The sequence below is a fragment of the Hibiscus syriacus genome, unplaced genomic scaffold, assembly GCF_006381635.1.
Source record: "Hibiscus syriacus cultivar Baekdansim isolate YM2019G1 unplaced genomic scaffold, ASM638163v2 tig00110584_pilon, whole genome shotgun sequence".
NCBI classification, from domain to species: Eukaryota; Viridiplantae; Streptophyta; class Magnoliopsida; order Malvales; family Malvaceae; genus Hibiscus; species Hibiscus syriacus.
Genome location: NW_024062792.1, coordinates 956,157 through 973,812, shown reverse-complemented (window position 1 = coordinate 973,812; position 17,656 = coordinate 956,157). Strand labels below are relative to the sequence as shown.

The 17,656-nt window shown below is 37.1% G+C and overlaps 1 protein-coding gene across 1 annotated transcript; it reads left to right on the top strand.

Annotated features, from left to right (window-relative positions):
- Window positions 1-450: 450 nt before the first annotated feature.
- On the top strand, window positions 451-1,192 carry LOC120133666 (germin-like protein subfamily 1 member 7). Its single transcript, XM_039150208.1, has 2 exons — window positions 451-577; window positions 645-1,192. The coding sequence occupies exons 1-2, from the start codon at window positions 451-453 to the stop codon at window positions 1,190-1,192; spliced, it is 675 nt and encodes a 224-aa protein (XP_039006139.1).
- Window positions 1,193-17,656: the final 16,464 nt, after the last annotated feature.

Sequence of the window (17,656 nt, the reverse complement as noted above, 5' to 3'; positions counted from 1 at the left end):
ATTATTCAAAAAATAAATAAATATTAGGAAGATGCAAATATATTACTGTTATTTTATTTAAATTCAAATTATACATATGTAAAATAGTGTCCAGTTGATATTAATGAACTTTAAAATTAGTAAAATATAAAGTATAATTTATATTAATTTAAAATGAAGTATATACCATGGAGTATAGGGTGGTGATCAGTCAGCATGTGGTGTTTTGTTTGTCCTTCGTTTTCTACTCCACTATTTTTGTAGTAAAAATAAATTCAAGAAATCGTTTTTGCATGGTTGAGTTAACAAGTAGTCATGCAAGAAAACCCTTGCAAAAGATTCGTCGATACTTGTGGTTTCATCTGAGATATGCATGGGCGCACTAAACACAGTACAAAAACCTTTCTATAAATGCACCAGCTTTCAAGCCGATTTCAACAAACAAAACTTAGAAGATTTCTCCTTACAACAATGAAAGGTGTTCATTTCCTTGTAGCATACGTCCTGTTGGCTTCAGCTTCGACATTCGTCTCGGCTTCGGATCCCAGCCCTCTTCAAGATTTCTGTGTAGCAAATGATGATGACAATGACATAGATGGTATTGTGTTCTTTAATTCTTTGTTTTCATCAGAAATATGTCCATTTCATACCATAAACTTTCTTTAATTATGCAGTTTTCGTTAATGGCAAATTCTGCAAGGATCCAAGCCTTGCAACCCCAGAGGATTTCTTCCTTTCAGGGCTCAACAATCCGAGAGATACATTAAACCAGGTAGGATCAGTGGTCACACTAGCCAATGATGAAAAAATACCAGGGCTCAACACATTAGGCATATCTATTGCACGAATTGATTATTCGGCTTTAGGTGGCCAACACCCTCCTCACATCCACCCTCGTGCCACCGAGATCCTGGTCGTTCTGGAAGGCACGCTTCGTGTTGGCTTCGTTACGTCGAGCCCCTATAACCGTCTATTCACCAAAGAGTTGAACCCTGGAGATGTGTTTGTTTTCCCCGTGGGTTTGATTCATTTCCAGGAGAACATAGGGAGTAGTGGTGCTGTGGCGTTGGCCGCTTTCAATAGCCAAAACCCAGGGGATATTTCCATTTCAAATGCAGTGTTCGGCTCAGACCCTCCCATTGATCCTGATGTTCTTGCTAAGGCCTTCCGGATGGATAAGAATGTTGTTCACCAAATGCAGCTGAGGATCTGATTGTCTGGATAACTTTTCACTTGTTGTTTTGAATTTAGTATTTTATTGATATTGAAATTAGAGTTGATCAAAACTCGATCCGAAAAATCCGTTATATTCAAAAGAAATTTAAATAAAGTTTGAATTTTTAAAGTATGATTTGTTAATTTGACTAATTCTAAATTTTTAACTCGATTTAACTTGACTCGATCGAATACTCACTCTTAATTTTTCCTTCATTTTAAGTATATTTTTTGATCAATTTCAAATAAAATATTATTTATATTTTTTGATCATATAAGTTATTTTGACCATATAAATATGTATTGAAATGAATGCATTATACGGTTAGTTTTCATTTTCGGCTTAATATAAAAAAGTGTCTAAATTATACATATTTTCTTGTTTAAGTGTCTAAACTATTTTTTGGGGTCAAAGTATGCATTTAACATTTTTAATGTTAGTATTTTATGTGCCTAGTCCGCCACGACCGTTAAAAAGATCTCGCTAACCACTCAAAATATGACAAATGACATGCTTATAAAATTTTAAAAACTTAAAATTATTATTATTTTTCAAAAATAAAACTCAAAATTTCTCTAAATCTAAAAAAAGTCTAAAAATCTTTGATCTTAAAGCACCAACTTCGTCATCGGCCATCCCCGCCACTATTCCCTACTCACCCTTCCTCGGTCAACCATTCCCTTGTTGCAGCCTCAATCCGCAAAAATTCTTAAATCTCTAAACTCAAATCCCTAAATCCCAAATTCTAAATCCTAAAATCTCAATCGAATTGGTGTTTGCTTGAGACGGGGTTGTAGATGGTGGTTGGCAGGAGAATGGGTGATCATTTATTTTGGGATTGTGGAGTTTAGGGAAATTTAAGAGTTTTTATAAATTTTGGTTATTTTCTGAAAATAAAAAATAATGATCTTTTTGAAAAAAAATGTTATGAATTTTTTTTATAAAATTAAAAGAAATAAAAAAAATAGATCATGTGTCAATCATTATTTGGTTGACTAATTTTTAATGGGTGTGACAAACCCTGCACTTAAGATTTAGGGTGTGCAAAAAAATTCGATCTTATCGATTCGATCCAGTGATCTGTTGATTCAATCTAAAAATTTGGATAATCGATCTATTTTTATTTTCGGATAGTTCGATTGGATATCTAAAAAAAAATTTAGATAATCGAATAGGATACAGATTAGATAAATTCTAATTTTTGATTATCCTAAAATCCTAAAAATTGGGCCTTTGAAAATTTTTACCTAGGCCGAGTGATCTTATCCAGCCTACACCTAGCCTGAAATACCAACCTTACCATGCAGCTTTCATCAGTTTTTTCCCTAACAATTTTAGTTTTGTTTTCACGTTTTATTGTTGTCTGCTAAGTGCTAATCACATATCATGTATTTTTATAATATATTTATAAGATAAACTTTAAAATGTATATTTTTAATACAGGTTCTAAAATTCAATATATGTAGTTTTTTTTGTATCTAACATTTTTTAGATAAACTTTAAAATATATATATTTAATGCATGTTCTAAAATTCAATATATGTAGTTTTGTTTGTATCTAACATTTTTTTCTTTCAATTTTTCAGGTTTGATAAATTATGTATTGATAAATATATATAATAGAGGGAAAAAAACTTTTGATTTCATGGTGCTAATATGTTAAGGTTGTTGTTGTAGGATAAGGGTGATGTATATTGTGAAGAAGCTGTGAGAGTGGAGAAGATTGGGAAATGCTTGGACCTTCATTTCAAGTGTCCCCTGCGGCAAAGGCTAATATGTTAAGGTTGTTGTTGTAGGATAAGGGTGATGTATATTGAGAAGAAGCTGTGAGAGTGGAGAAGATTGGGAAATGCTTGGACCTTCATTTCAAGTGTCCCCTGCGGCAAAGGCTACAAAATTCTTCTCACTCGAACCAACTGCTATTACAAGCTCATTTAGATTTCTGGTTCACCAATGGCTTCAACTTGGTTAGACTGAATTCTTTAGATCACATCATTTGTTCTTTTTGGTGGTATTGAATAAGGAATATGTAATGTGTTGTGCTGTACTTCTCTTAGGGATCTTAATGGAATATATTCTCTCTTCATTGAACAATTTACAACTTTATTTTACATTTCTGAAAGAATTTGCATTAAGCATTTTGTTGTATCATCAGAATTTGGATTGCAGACTTTTCACCATTTTTCTGTCCAATTTAAATGCCTTGGAAAGAACAGCTGTGTTAAAGGCAACAGCCTTGCTTTTTCCCACATTGAAGTGGAAGTGGACTACACCGACGGGGAACACGAAAACATCCCCTTTGTGTAGAACTTTGGTAATTAGACGATTATCCGGATTGGATGAAATGAAACCGACATAAAACATGCCTTCCAAGACTGCAAGAATCTCTGTGGCACGAGGGTGTGTGTGTTAGGTCCATAATCAACTCGAACCAACCATATCCAAAGAGTGTTAAGTCCTGGTATCTGCACAATGTTGACGGGAGTGACGGTTGATCCAACCGGATTCAACGTGTTTCCGCAGATATTGAGCCCTGAAATCTTTTCTGGCAAGCTTTGGGTCTTTGCTGACCTTGACATTGACAATCTGGATTTATGTCCATATGTTCATTGCAGTCCCTAAGGTTAAATACACCTTTCGAATCAATTACAGGATGTCAATTACATTTCTGGTAAGTTTTCGGTAAGCTTGTTTTATTTGAAGGCATTTTTGTTCTTGGTTGAATTGTTGCCTTGTAATGATACCTAAATTTGCATGTTATGTATTTGATTATTAAGCTTAAAATGGTTATTGGACAATTAAAAGCTAAGGTTAAATATCTTTGATATGATAAGTATGCGCAACTGAAGTATAATGTATAATCCTGATTAAATATGAAGCTTACAGCTCAATTATGTTATATTTCGATCTTTACTACTAAACTATGTTAGTAACATGTTTTATGTACGTGTTTATATAAGACTTCGACCTTTTAGCGATGTTGGAGGTATGTGTTTAGTTTGATCTTTGGCAGTGTTGGAGGATATGACCATTCTATGTTTTGATCGGCGATGTTGTAGATATGTGATTATGTTGTGCTTAATGTTAAAACGAACTATGTTATACTTGCTTAAAGAACAAGAAAGATTATAAATGATTTAATGTGAAATATATTTTATTCAGTCGCTTTGCTTTCATGTAAACTTCTCATTTCATCCTAGCATTATCTCTCTTGTCTCGTCTCCGGAACTTCTGCGTGGCCATTTACTCGACTTTTAAAAAAATTCTTTATTATTGATGAAAAAGGCTTAAGATACACAATACCCCATATGCCTTTTTATATAGGCTATCAAATCACACAAACCAAGCCACAAGTAACCTCCTTCCAGCTGGAATAGGTGGTCCCCACTCACCATAACAGAGTAACAACTCCTCGACCAACTCCCTACGCCAATATTAATTTACACGAACATTCACCCTGCATAGACAGACTTTAAGAAACAAGACCACTAACAAGATTATGTTTTTAACGAAAAACAGGAAAGTAGGACTTGGAAATCGGCTTGGTGAAACCATCGGCTAATTGATACTGTCCAGGAACATAAGTATCACAAATCTACCCACTCGTAACCTTTTCCCGAATAAAATGATCATCAAGCTCAATATGTTTAGATCGAGCATGGAAGACCGGATTTACACTCATGGCAACCATACTCGTCCTATCATTCCAAACTGTAAGAATGTCAGTACATTCAACTCCGATATCACTCAATAAAGCTTGCAACCAAACAAGTTCAGACACCACATCCACTATTCCATGATACTCGGCCTCTATCGTAGAACTAGAGACTAAACGTTATTTCTTAGAACACCAAGAAACTAAGTTATCCCCAACATATATACAATACCCAGAAACAGACTTTCTATCATCCGAATTACTTACCCAGTCTGCATCTGAGGAAGCACAAAGAGTAAAAGCATAACTAGAGGCACGAAATAACAAACAATAATTAATTGTACCACTCAAATAACGCAAAATACGTTTCACAACTAACGAGTGTAACTCACATGATTGATGCATGTACTGTGCAACACAACCAACACTAAATGAGATATCAGTTATGGAATGACTAAGGTACAAGAGACCACCCACCAATATAACTGAGGATCATCAAAGGGTCTTCAATCATCACGCAAAAGTTTAGGTGATGACAACATAGGGGTAGGAGTAGACTTAGCATCACCCTTGTCTGCATGATCCAATAATTCACGGATATATTTTCGTTGACTCAAAAACAAAGTTCCATCACCTCGCTCAACCTCAAGACCAAGAAAAAAACTCAAGCCTCCAAGATCTTTTAATGGGAACTCCTTGCCAAGATGACAAACCACCTCCTCAGTCAAAACATCACAACTCCTTGTAATAATGATGTCATCAACATACATAAGCACATAAACATATTCACTACCACTACGTTTAACAAACAAAGAAACATCCGCTTGTGTACCAACAAACCCAATATCAAGAAAAAATGAGCGAAGTTTAGCATACCAATTACGAGGAGCTTGCTTCAACCCATAAAGAGCCTTTTCTAACTTGAACACAAGAAGTGAACCATCATCGACTCTTGCTCAAAACCAGGTGGTTGAACCATAAATACTTCCTCCACCAACTCACCATTCAAGAAAGCATTATTCACATCAACTTGCCAAAGTTTCCAATTATTTTGCATCACCAAAGATAACACAACATTAATAGTAGATGACTTCACAACAGGACTAAACATGTCATGAAAATCGGAGCCAGGAACTTGCGAGAAACCTTTTGCGACAAGTCGAGCCTTATGTTGAGCCACAAACCCATCCAGATTATGTTTAACACGAAATAACCACTTACACCCAATGACCTTTCTATCCTTAGGTAACGGAACAAGTTTCAACATCCCATTCTTTTAAGAGAGCTTCATACTCATCAAGCACCACCATTTTCCATAGAGGTGACGCATGAGCTTGCAAAACATTCACAGGTTTAATTTCCATAGAATTAGTCTCCGAGGTTTAAACACCCCAAGCTTGCTCCTAGTAACCATTGGAAGAGAATTGACCAACCCAGATGAAGAGGACAACCCACGCTGTTCAAAAATATTGGAAGAATCTTCAATAATAACTGGTTAAACCCGTAACAAAACACTTGAGTCGCCCAACACATTAGGAACACAATCTTGTTGCACAAGTTCCAAAGCAACATATTCCTCTGCAATAGGAACTACATATGCCACAACTCCATCTTCCTCGGATGCCACAACTCCATCTTCCTCGGATGCCACACCCGATCATTCTCATATTCACTATCCTGCTCATGTTGTCCAGGTTCAGAAGAATCAAATAAAACATCACATCGAACAACCACCCCGTGTAAGCCACTCAACGTTTCCATGCATGGTCCTTGAGTACCATGCAAACCGCCCAACGTACCTACTGAATCAACACATGGCTCTTGAGGGCCATGCAAATCAACACGTGAATTATCCCCATGCCTGGATGCAACATCGACCAAATTAAAATCATGAGAAACTGCACAACCAGGCAAAGAACATAACAAAAGAACAACCCTCGAAACAACAAAAATATCCTCACTGAAGCAAGTCGACTCCTTAGGTGTAGAACCATTACCATCATTGGAAGCAAAAGGAAACACCCACTCATCAAAGACGACATGTCGGGACAAGTACACCTTTCCATCTTTGGCCAAACAAAGGTACCCTTTGTGTTGAGGACTATAACAAAAAAACGTACAAGCTTGTGAGCGAAATATAAATTTATGAGATTAAAACCGGCATAAACACTGAAAACATCAATAACCAAAAACACGCAAGTGATCATACTTGGGCACTTCACCAAATAGCTTCTCATAAGGCGACACACCACCAAGAACCTTAGTAGGTAGCCGATTAACAATATGCATCATTGTGACAACCATATAAGACCAAAAACTCAAAGTTAATAAAACTTGAGCCAATAATGTCAAGGTCATATCAATAACATGTCATCAATAACATGTCGATGTTTCCATTCAACAAAACCATTTTGTTGAGACTTATGAGGGCACGTAATACGATGATCAACACCACTATCCTGAAGAACTATTGGTAATGACCGATACTCACCACCCTAGCCACTTTGAATGGCTTTAATGGACACATTAAACTGAACATGAACCATCCTTTGAAATTGAAGAAACCCTTGTGATGCTTGTGACTTAGCCTATAACAAATAAACCCAAGTATGATGAGAGAAATCATCGATAAACGACACATAATATTTATACCCATTGGAGGAGACATGCGGAGGTCCCCAAAGATCCGTAAACACCAATTGGAACGACATAGTATATTGCATTTGAGAATCAATAAATGGTAAATGATGACTCTTCCCCATTTGACAACCAACACAATTTTATCAATTCATCCCAAATAGAAACATTATATGCCTTGCTCACTTTCTTCAAGATATTACGAGAATGGTGTCCTAAATTTCTATATACCAAATCATAGTTCATATCCGAAGAAAAAGTTAAACTAGATTGAAATGAACCACCATTGGAACGAACCTTACTCCCATCAAACTCGTACCAGTCACCATCTTCACAATCTTCAAGCAAAACTTCACCAGGCACTACATCACGAACAACACACTTCCGAGCATGAAACTCCAAAAAGACGTCATTGTCTCTAGCAAGTTTGGACACCGAAAGAAGCTTCTTAGTAATAATAGGAACATGAAGTAAAGAATTTAATTGCAATGGACGAGATGAAGTAGTTAAAGACGAACTACCAATATTATTGATATGTAAACCTTTGTCATCACCTATAACCACCTTACTAGTCCCATAAAACTTTTTATTTGCTTGATATTCCATATCTAGATTAGTTTTAATTACTCAATTCATGATTATATTATTCTTTTGATTAATTTATTTTATTTCAATCTTCCAAAGATGGTGAAAGATTTAATCTTGACATTGATCTTAGTTCTTGACCTTGAGTGATATCATATTAATAAGGAAATTCAAAAAAAAGTTGTGATCCGAGATACATCATGGTCTTGGATTTTTAGTTAAAAATGAGTCTTCCTTATTGAGATAGGTTAAAGCTATGTATGCACGTGAGCTAGAGTTCTCATGCATACCATGCATGTAAACTAAGAGATGATGATGGAAGTGGCTAACCATCATAGAAAAGTTGTTAGGAAATGATTTAGGGTTGTTATAATTGTGCTATAAATAATAAGTGTAAAGGTGAAGCAACATAAGCTGATTCAATAAAGAGAATGCTTCTTCTACTTATTTCTGTTAGTTCATTTGCTTCAATTTTACATTGCTTGACATGGTATCATTCGTCGGACTTTTCTGAGGTTCTTTCCTGTTGTGCCAAGCTCATGATCATGGAGATTTCTGCTGGAAAGACCTTCACGAAGAAGAAAGTTAACATCATTCTTGATGAAGCTAATTTCCTACTTTGGAAACAACAAATCTTGCTGACTATACGCAGCCATATGCTGGAACGGTTACTAACCGGAGCGGCGTGTCCTCCTCCTGAAACAATCGATGATAAGAATGGTGATATGGTGGTGAATGAATTGCATGAGGAATTTGTTGCACAAGACAGTGCACTCGCTTCCTGGTTGTTGTCCACGATCAGCCCGCACTTGCTATCCCAGTTTGTTGGAGCAGAGACAACAACGGTGGTCTAGAGCAAGCTGTTGTAGTTCTTTACGAACCGATCAACCACGACGATCATCAGTCTGCACTACAAACTTCAGTCACTCAAGAAAGACAGTGACATCATGCGTACGTACCTTACTCACATCAAAGAGATGTGTGATTCCTTAGATTCATGTGACAGTGCGATCCCTCAAGCCGAACAGGTTGCGAGTATTCTAAAACGTCTTCCCCGAGAGTATCAACCATATATTGCATTCATAACCACCATGAAAGACGCCTTGTCCCTTAACAGGATCTGCTAGATGCTGATCGATGCAAGGTTTTGACTCTCAAGAAGAGCTTCTGCCGATGAGTGCTCACTTTGCTCAATCTGGCTCTAGCTCGAAGAATGCTAGTCACACGTATCATGATCGAGCTTCTGGCAGGTTTGAAACCAGTGCTAGAGGTCGGAATAGAGGTCTGGGCCATGGTCAACCACGTGTTCAATGCCAATTGTATGGGAAAAATAGGCACCTTGTCGTTGACTGCTGGTACAGGTTCGATCAGACATTTACTGGTCGATTGGCTAAGCGAGCTGTAAGTCATGGTGGTTCGGGTTCAGTAAACTGTACTAGTCTGGAACCGTCTCCTCTTGATGTAAGTGAGTGTGTATGTTGCACTAAAACTAAGGCTGAAGCACATGTATGCTAATCATCACAGCCGCAAAGCCATATTGCTTCTAGCACGAGGGACCACTGAGTACTTAACTCTGGAGCTACACATCATGTAACCGTTGATTCGACCAAGGTCTTTAGCCCAAAAGAGTTCTCAGGACCAGGTAAATTACTGGTTGGTAATGGTGGTTTACTGCCAATTCAAGCCACTGGTAAATCAGTTTTGTGTTCTTCTTGAGCTTTACTATTAAATGATCTTCTTCATATACCTAAGGTAACTAAAAACCTTCTATCCGTCTCGAAGCTTGCTAAGGATAAAGAGGTGTATTTCAAATTCCACGCATCACGTTGTTATATTCGTGATGAAGCCACTGGTGATGTACTGCTGCAGGAACATGAGAATGATGGTTTGTACAAGTTTCAAATTGATGATAGCCATAATAAGAGCACTTGTCTTGTAGCTAATAAAGTTATTTCTTCAAATCATTTGTATGATATGTGGCATATGCGCCTTGGGCACCCTGCTCATGCTACTCTCGAGCAAATATGAAAGCTCCTTGATGTAAACATTGAACAAAAAGTTAATGACAATTGTATTGCTTTTCATATGGGAAAGAATCATAAACTCTCATTCTCGGATTCAACTACTAATTATGACTCTCCTTTTCAACTTGTATTTACTGATCTATGGGGGCCATCGCCTGTTATTTTAAACGGTTTTAGGTACTATGTCAGTTTCGTTGATGCTTGAACACGACACACATGGTTGTATTTTCTTAAGGACAAGTCTCAGGCTATACAGGCCTTGTTACTGTTTTAGCAGCTTGTTGCAACACAGTTTGGGTTAAAATTCTTGGCAGTACAAAGCGATTGGGAGGTGAATATCATCGACTATCTCGTGTGCTTGCAGAAGCTGGTGTATCCCATCATGTTACCTGCCCACACACGTCAGAATAGAACGGTGTCGTGGAGCACAAACACCGCCATATGGTTGAGCTAGTTCTAGTGCTACTTGCACAGGCGTCCATGCCGATTAGTTACTGGTCATATGCTGTGGTTATGCCAGTTCACTTAATTAACATGTTACCTTCAAGGGTGCTTGCTAGAAAGTCTCCCTTCGAGTGTGTGTTCAATAAGAAACCTGACTATAGCTCACTTAAAGTATTTGAGAGTCGGTGTTTCCCTCATCTAAGACCATTCAACAGTCATAAACTTGACTTTCGATCGCAACCATGTACGTTATTGGGGAAAAGTCCTCAACACAGAGGGTACTTATGTCTCACACCTAATAAACTGGTAGTGGTGTCTCGACACGTGAAATTTGATGAATGGTTCTTTCTATTTGCTCAGGTCAGTCCTACTGAACAATCGGGAGTTTGTTCGCAATTGAGCAGAGCCATTGACATAGTACTACCACTGCTCGAAAGTCGGGACTCGTTGATCTGTCTGCATACACTTCTGGGCATAGTTTTGCACGATCGAGTGCTGCTAATGAGTTTGCTGCAGCACCTGAGAAGCCTGGTGATGGTGAAGTTGCCCTGGAAGTGCAGTCACCATCTGATGAAAGAACAAGGGTTATGGTTGTTATAGGGCATCGTATGTTAACTAGGAGTAAGTGTGGAGTGTTTCGACCAAAAATATACACCACATTTTTTGATTATATTGTTCTAGCAACAGTTAAGGAAGCCTTTCAGTCTGCCCCGTGGTCTAGTGTGGTGCATGCTGAATATTCAATGTTGATTCAGAATGGCACATGGAGCCTTATTCCTCTATATGCTGATAGGAGTGTGGTAGGATGTAAGTGGTTGTTTAAGATTAAAAGAAATCCAGATGGCTCTGTGCAAAGGTACAAGGCGCGGTTGGCGGGAAAAGGGTTCACTCAAGTCACAGGGTTCGATTTCACGAACACGTTCAGTCCGGTTATAAAGTTTTCCACATTTTATGTTCTGTTAGCCGTGGTAGTTGCAAGAGGCTGGGCATTGAGATAGGTGGATGTCAACAATGCATTCTTGAATGGTGACTTGAGCAAGGTGGTGTACATGCACCAACCACCTGGGTTTGAGTGATGTGCTGAAGATGTAACTCCACTGGTGTGTAAGATCCAGAAGGCCCCCAATGGTCTTCGAAAAGCTCCAAGGAACTGAAATGACAAGCTTAAAGCTTGTTTCCTAGAGCTTGGGTTTGTAGAATCAAAGGCAGATGTGCCACTGTTTGTTCGAATCCAGGATGATTGTTGTACATATTCCCTGGTGTATGTAGATGATATCATCATCACAGGGACTTCGGTCTCAGCTATTGATCTGGTTGTTCGTTTTCTTAGCTCACGGTTTTCACTTAAGGATCTTGGTGAACTCTCTTATTTTCTGGGAATAGAGGTTAAGAAGGCTGGTGCTAGGTTACTGTTAAGTCAGCGTGCCTACATATGTGAGCTGTTGAAGAAAACCAACATGAGTCAAGCTACACCTGTTTGTACTCCCATGGTTGCTGCGAAGATTGATGGTCAGGATAGTGATCTAATGACAAACGCTCGAGAATATAGAAGTATTGTGGGCGCTCTCCTGTATATTTTCTATACAAGACCGGACATTGCGTTTGCAGTTAATAAAGCAGCCCAATTCATGCAATCTCCGCGAATGAGTCACTTTGCAGCAGTTAAGCGAATTCTACGTTACCTAGTAGGTTCTCTTGATCATGGGTTGGTGTTCTCAAAAGGATATGCTCGGCTGTGTGTCAAAGCATTCTCTGACACTGACTGGGCTGGTGATGCCAGTGGTCGCCGATCCATGTCTGGATATTGTGTTTTCCTTGGAGAGTGTTTGGTTGCATGGAACTCGAATAAGAAGAAAATTGTCTCTCGATCAACAATGGAGGCAGAATATAAGAGCGTTGCTGAGTTTGCTGCAGAGGTGACCTGGCTTACGGCGTTATTGTGTGATCTTGGGTTATCCCTGCAGGAGGCGCCTGTTATTTGGTGCGACAAGACAAGTATTGTCGCCTTGAGCGTGAACCCGGTTTGTCATGCTCGGTCTAAACATGTTGAACTCGACGTTCATTTTATTAGCGAGAAGATTGCAGATGGTGTTCTTCGGGTTAGTTATGTTCCTGTTGAGTTTCAAATAGCAGATGGACTAACCAAGCCTCTCACCAAGGCTGCATTTGAACAATTTCGTGGGAAATTACAAGTGTTATCTTTTTAAAGAAGAGGAGAAGAAATAAGTGGAGAGAATGCTGAGATAGGTTAAAGTTGTGTATGCACGTGAGCTAGAGTGCTCATGCATACCATGCATGTAAACTAAGAGATGATGATGGAAGTGGCTAACCATCATAGCAAAGTTGCTAGGAAACAATTTAGGGTTGTTAGGTTGTTAGAGGTTGTTATAATTGTGCTATAAATGATAAGTGTAAAGGTGAAGCAACATAAACCGATTCAATAAAGAGAATGCTTCTTCTACTCATTTCTGTTAGTTCATTTGCTGCAATTTCTACATTGCTTGACATTCCTCGTTGATGTTCGAGCAAACCACGGTCGTTCACGGATGTTTGGGAGTCGGTGTGAGCGGAGCTTCGTCGGACCGGCTTGGTAAAGGCTGCGTTGGTCACCATCGGTCTTGTGGGCCCCTACCGGCCATTGTTTTGATTCTGCTGTTTCTGTCGATTAATATTAATGCCCTCGCCAGCCGTTTAAGGCCACGAAAAGGTCGACTGTGAGATCGCTGGCCCTAGCGTCTGCTGTCAGTGGGCATCCGTCACCGAGAGTCCCGTTTCATCTGATGTGGCAGTCCTTATTCGAACCAAAAACCCCTGTTGTCGACTTATGATTCGAACCAGAAAATATTAATTGTCGTCGTTAAATTAGTATTAATATGAAATTGGTATTTTTGGGATTTAAATTTGAACATTACGATTGTGTACGAAATATCGAGCCCAAATTTGATTTACAGCCTCCTCCGTGTTATTCGCAAATTTCGAACTGACCTGCATTACTCGTGTTGACCGTGAGTATGAGTTGATAATTTTAATTTGTTTGGTACTGCCGTTATTTTAGTATATTAAATTATTTATTTAATTATTCGTAAGAATTAGTTTGGGTCGACATACTGTTCAAGTTGACTATGGGAAACATTACTATCGTCATTAGCTATTTGTCAAGGTGTGTATCTATTGGATGCTACATTTTATTTGTAATTTAACAGATTGTCTGGTGTATTGATTGTTGATTGTGATGTGACCTATGATTGTCTAGCTTATGTTTCGGTTCTTGCTATGTGAAATATGAAATTATGTCATATATCAAAAAATGTTATATGTTAAATATTGAACTGTTGGACTTAAATTTGTGATGTGTAAAGTACGATGATATGTCGGATTCAGGATATAAGTTACACTTTCAGAAGATTTGATTATGTAATTATTATATTTGGATCGAATCAGAATTCATATATATATATATATCATGAAGCCATGCCATTTTGGGTTGAGATGTATAGAGGAAGTTCAGTGGATTCACTCGACGGGGTGAATGTCACTTCGGATTTAATGATCTCTTCCTTTGTGGTAGACCCCACTTCGGATATTATGATTGTAGTTAGAGTATTTCTGGGGAACCTACTTTTCGAACGGTGTATAAGGTGTATGAGTGCATTTACATTTGTATATCATTTGTGCCACGAAATATTTTGATTCGGACTATGATAATGTTTTGTGATCTGAAAACTTGTATGTTTGTTTGCACTTTAGGGACACACTAAACTTTATAGCTTACACCTCTGTAGTTTATTTCTTTCATATTTTCAGACTTAGGTAAAGCGGTACTTAGAGAATTACATTAATTTTCTGAAAATTTGTTATTTGAAGTATATAATTTTATTCAGATTTCTTATTTTTATTTATATTCGTAACTTTTTTTTTTTATTATTATTATTATTTGAGACTTTGAATATTATAATTATTTTTGGGTTGTTCATGCATGATTTTTCGAATATTTATCATTTATGTCGAATTTTCTTTAGATAATTATTTTTAATAAAATATTAAAGTTGAAATTGAAAATAGTTCGAAGTTTTAAATGGTAATTTTTAAGTGTAATTTAAACGAGGATTTCGTAGGAGATAAATTTCAACATGAACTCTCTGGATCTAACCTATTCCTTTTCGTCGGGTAAAAAGTTAGAGAATCACCCCTACTCCCTCTCCTGCTGCTGCTTCTTCAAGGTCCCACTCCCACAGCAAAGGTCTTGGAAGATACCACAGCTTCATCCATTGTGGATTCCTAAAGTTATGAGCATCATCTTTCTTCTTGTTCCTGGTGTTGAACTAATAGTTGTTATTTTGGAATGACTTAAGTGCCTAAATCATATCTCGAAAAATATTTTAGTGACTAAATAATTTTTTTCTAAAAATATGCGTCTAATGTTTCCAACGTTATATTTTTAGGTGCCCAGATATTAACCGTTGTTAAAAATATCCGTTAAGTGACACGTGTCAAATTCTGGTAATTTTGAAAATTTATTTAAAAAATTAAAAAAAAAATTATTAAAAAATTCATAAACCCAAACAGCAGCAAACAATGTCCCTTCCCTCTCCCTTTCTCCCTTCCCCTTTCCATAGTCGTCGATCGGCCAGTCGTGATCGTCTTCGCCATCATCACTGACATCGACAGCATATCAAAACCTTATTGGTTTTTCACCGTAATTTGCCACCTTTTTTTGTGGAGAAGCGTTCAAAGGTCCATTGGATTTTAGCCGTCGTCGTTGTTTTTAATCGATCTCTAGCCGATTACGACGTCCATAAGGCACACCGTCACTACCATTGGAACCATCGTGCAATTCGGATCAAAACCTAATCGTTCGATAACGACGACGATGGCTGGAGATGGCCAATGAAGGTTGGTAATGGGTTGAAATGAGATATTTTAGTTTTTTAGGGTTTTTTTTTTATAATTTCTGTAAAAATTTGAGTTCCTTGTGGATAGTGTTCTTGAAGTTGTCGAGGTGGAAGGAGGGATAAGTTGATGGATTCCTGGTGTTTATCATTAACATCATGTTCTTCCTAGAGGTGAACTTCCAACTAAGGTTCTTGAGTCATTTCGTCCAGTCTTCATTTTTCAAGCTTTCTAATCTTTGTTTTTTCACTTGAGAGGTTATGTTCCTTTCGACAATGGGACAGAATGAAGGAATAGAGTCTCATAGCCAATGTGAGTTTTTCTTCTTCTTCTTTTTTTCATGTGTTTCTTTAAAAGAATAATCTTGAGGATTTGTTGGCAAGATTGAAAAGAATGGAGGAGAGGTTGAAACAGTTGAACAATTGGTGCGGTGAAACTATAAAAAATGTACTCTCAGGGCCAAAGTTTACTTTCTGGTTTCTGTTTGATTTCCAAGAAAATGGTATAAGAAAAAGTGTGTTAATATGTTAAGATTGTTGTAGGACAAGGGTGATGTAGATTGTGAAGAAACTGTAAAAGAGGAGAAGAACAGAGAACTACTGATTCATATTTTGGTGGCATTAAATACAGAACGTAATGTGTTGTATTTCTTCTACAGATCTTTAATGGAATATGTTCTTTCTGTTCATTGAACAATTTGCAAATTTATTTTACATTTCTGAAAGAATTTATATTTAACATTTTGCGGTATCATTATAATTTGGATTGCAGACTTTTTGTCATTTTTGTGTCCAATTTCGATCCAAACACTGCATTTGCTTTTGCAATAACTCCAGGATTTGGCTGCTCAAAGCAGCAACGGCAACAGCCGTGCTTCTTCCCACATTTAATGGAAGTGGACTAGACCAACCGGGAACATGAGAACATCCCCATTGTGTAAGACTTCTGTAATTAGACGATCATCCGGGTTGGATTAAATGAAGCCAATATAGAACGTGCCGTCCAAGACCGCAAGAATCTCCGTGGCAGAGGGTTCGTGTGAGGAGGGTTTAGGCCACTGTTAGGTCCATAACCAAATCAAACCAATCGGATTCGGCGTCTTTGAAACAATATCAATATCAATATCAAAATACCAACTTGATTTGAATTTTTTTCAAATCAATAATTACAATTAATTTGGAACAGAAAGTCAAACAATTCAACTTGATTTGAAAATTTTCAAATAAAGTTTGAATGATAAAATATAATTGAATGATAAAATGGAACTCGTCATTTTCTTTTGTCGATTGAGGTAGTGATGAAGATTAAAATTTCAGGGTGGACACTCATAGTAAAATGAATATCTAACATAAAGAAACTTGAATTCTAGGGTAGACACGTACCACCCGAGGATGATTTACATCTGCCACTGCTAATTACTGTATTTTATCATGATAATCATTTACTTTCTTGGAATTCATTAACTAAATTTATATATTTTAAATATATGAATTTAGTTAATATGACTTCTTAGATAATATGGATTAAAAAAATGTGCTAACCGATGTAGGAATTTAACTAGAAATAATGTCAAAAATATAGTATGATAATATGAGTACGTTAAATATATTGAGTGGTTTCAATAATAAAAGGTTGTTCTCCCTATACACAGTGTATCTGCATCGTCAATAGATTAAGTACATTTTGAACATATACTAATTTGTAATCACTCTAAACTATTCAAGAATTAATACTCCCTTTATCCCATTATTTTTGTTAGACACACTTTGACAAAAACGTTTTAGAACCTAAACAGAAAAAAAAATTGGACACTTTTTTATAATTAAGCCTTTTATTTTCCCTTTTCTCCTTTGGGTTTTAGGATTTAACATGGCATTTCCATTACAGTCACCGTCACACAATCAAGCAAAATTAAAGAATCATCCGTACAGAGCTTCTCTGCTTTTCCCCCTCAATCCAACGAAACAAAACCTCTTGAAGAATCAACAAAACGTTAGGCACTTAAAAATATTATTTAATCAAGTAAGATTAAATAATATTTAAACAAATTCTATTGCAAGCTGATTGAGATTTTTAATTGAGAAAATAATTTCAGTGACCGAAAATGCCTTATAATATACGATTTTAACTAATTTTTTTTTGGATTTGAAAATGACCAACAAATTCACAACGCGAACTCCAATTTTGCAACACAGTTTTCAAATACGCAACACGAATTTACCAAAT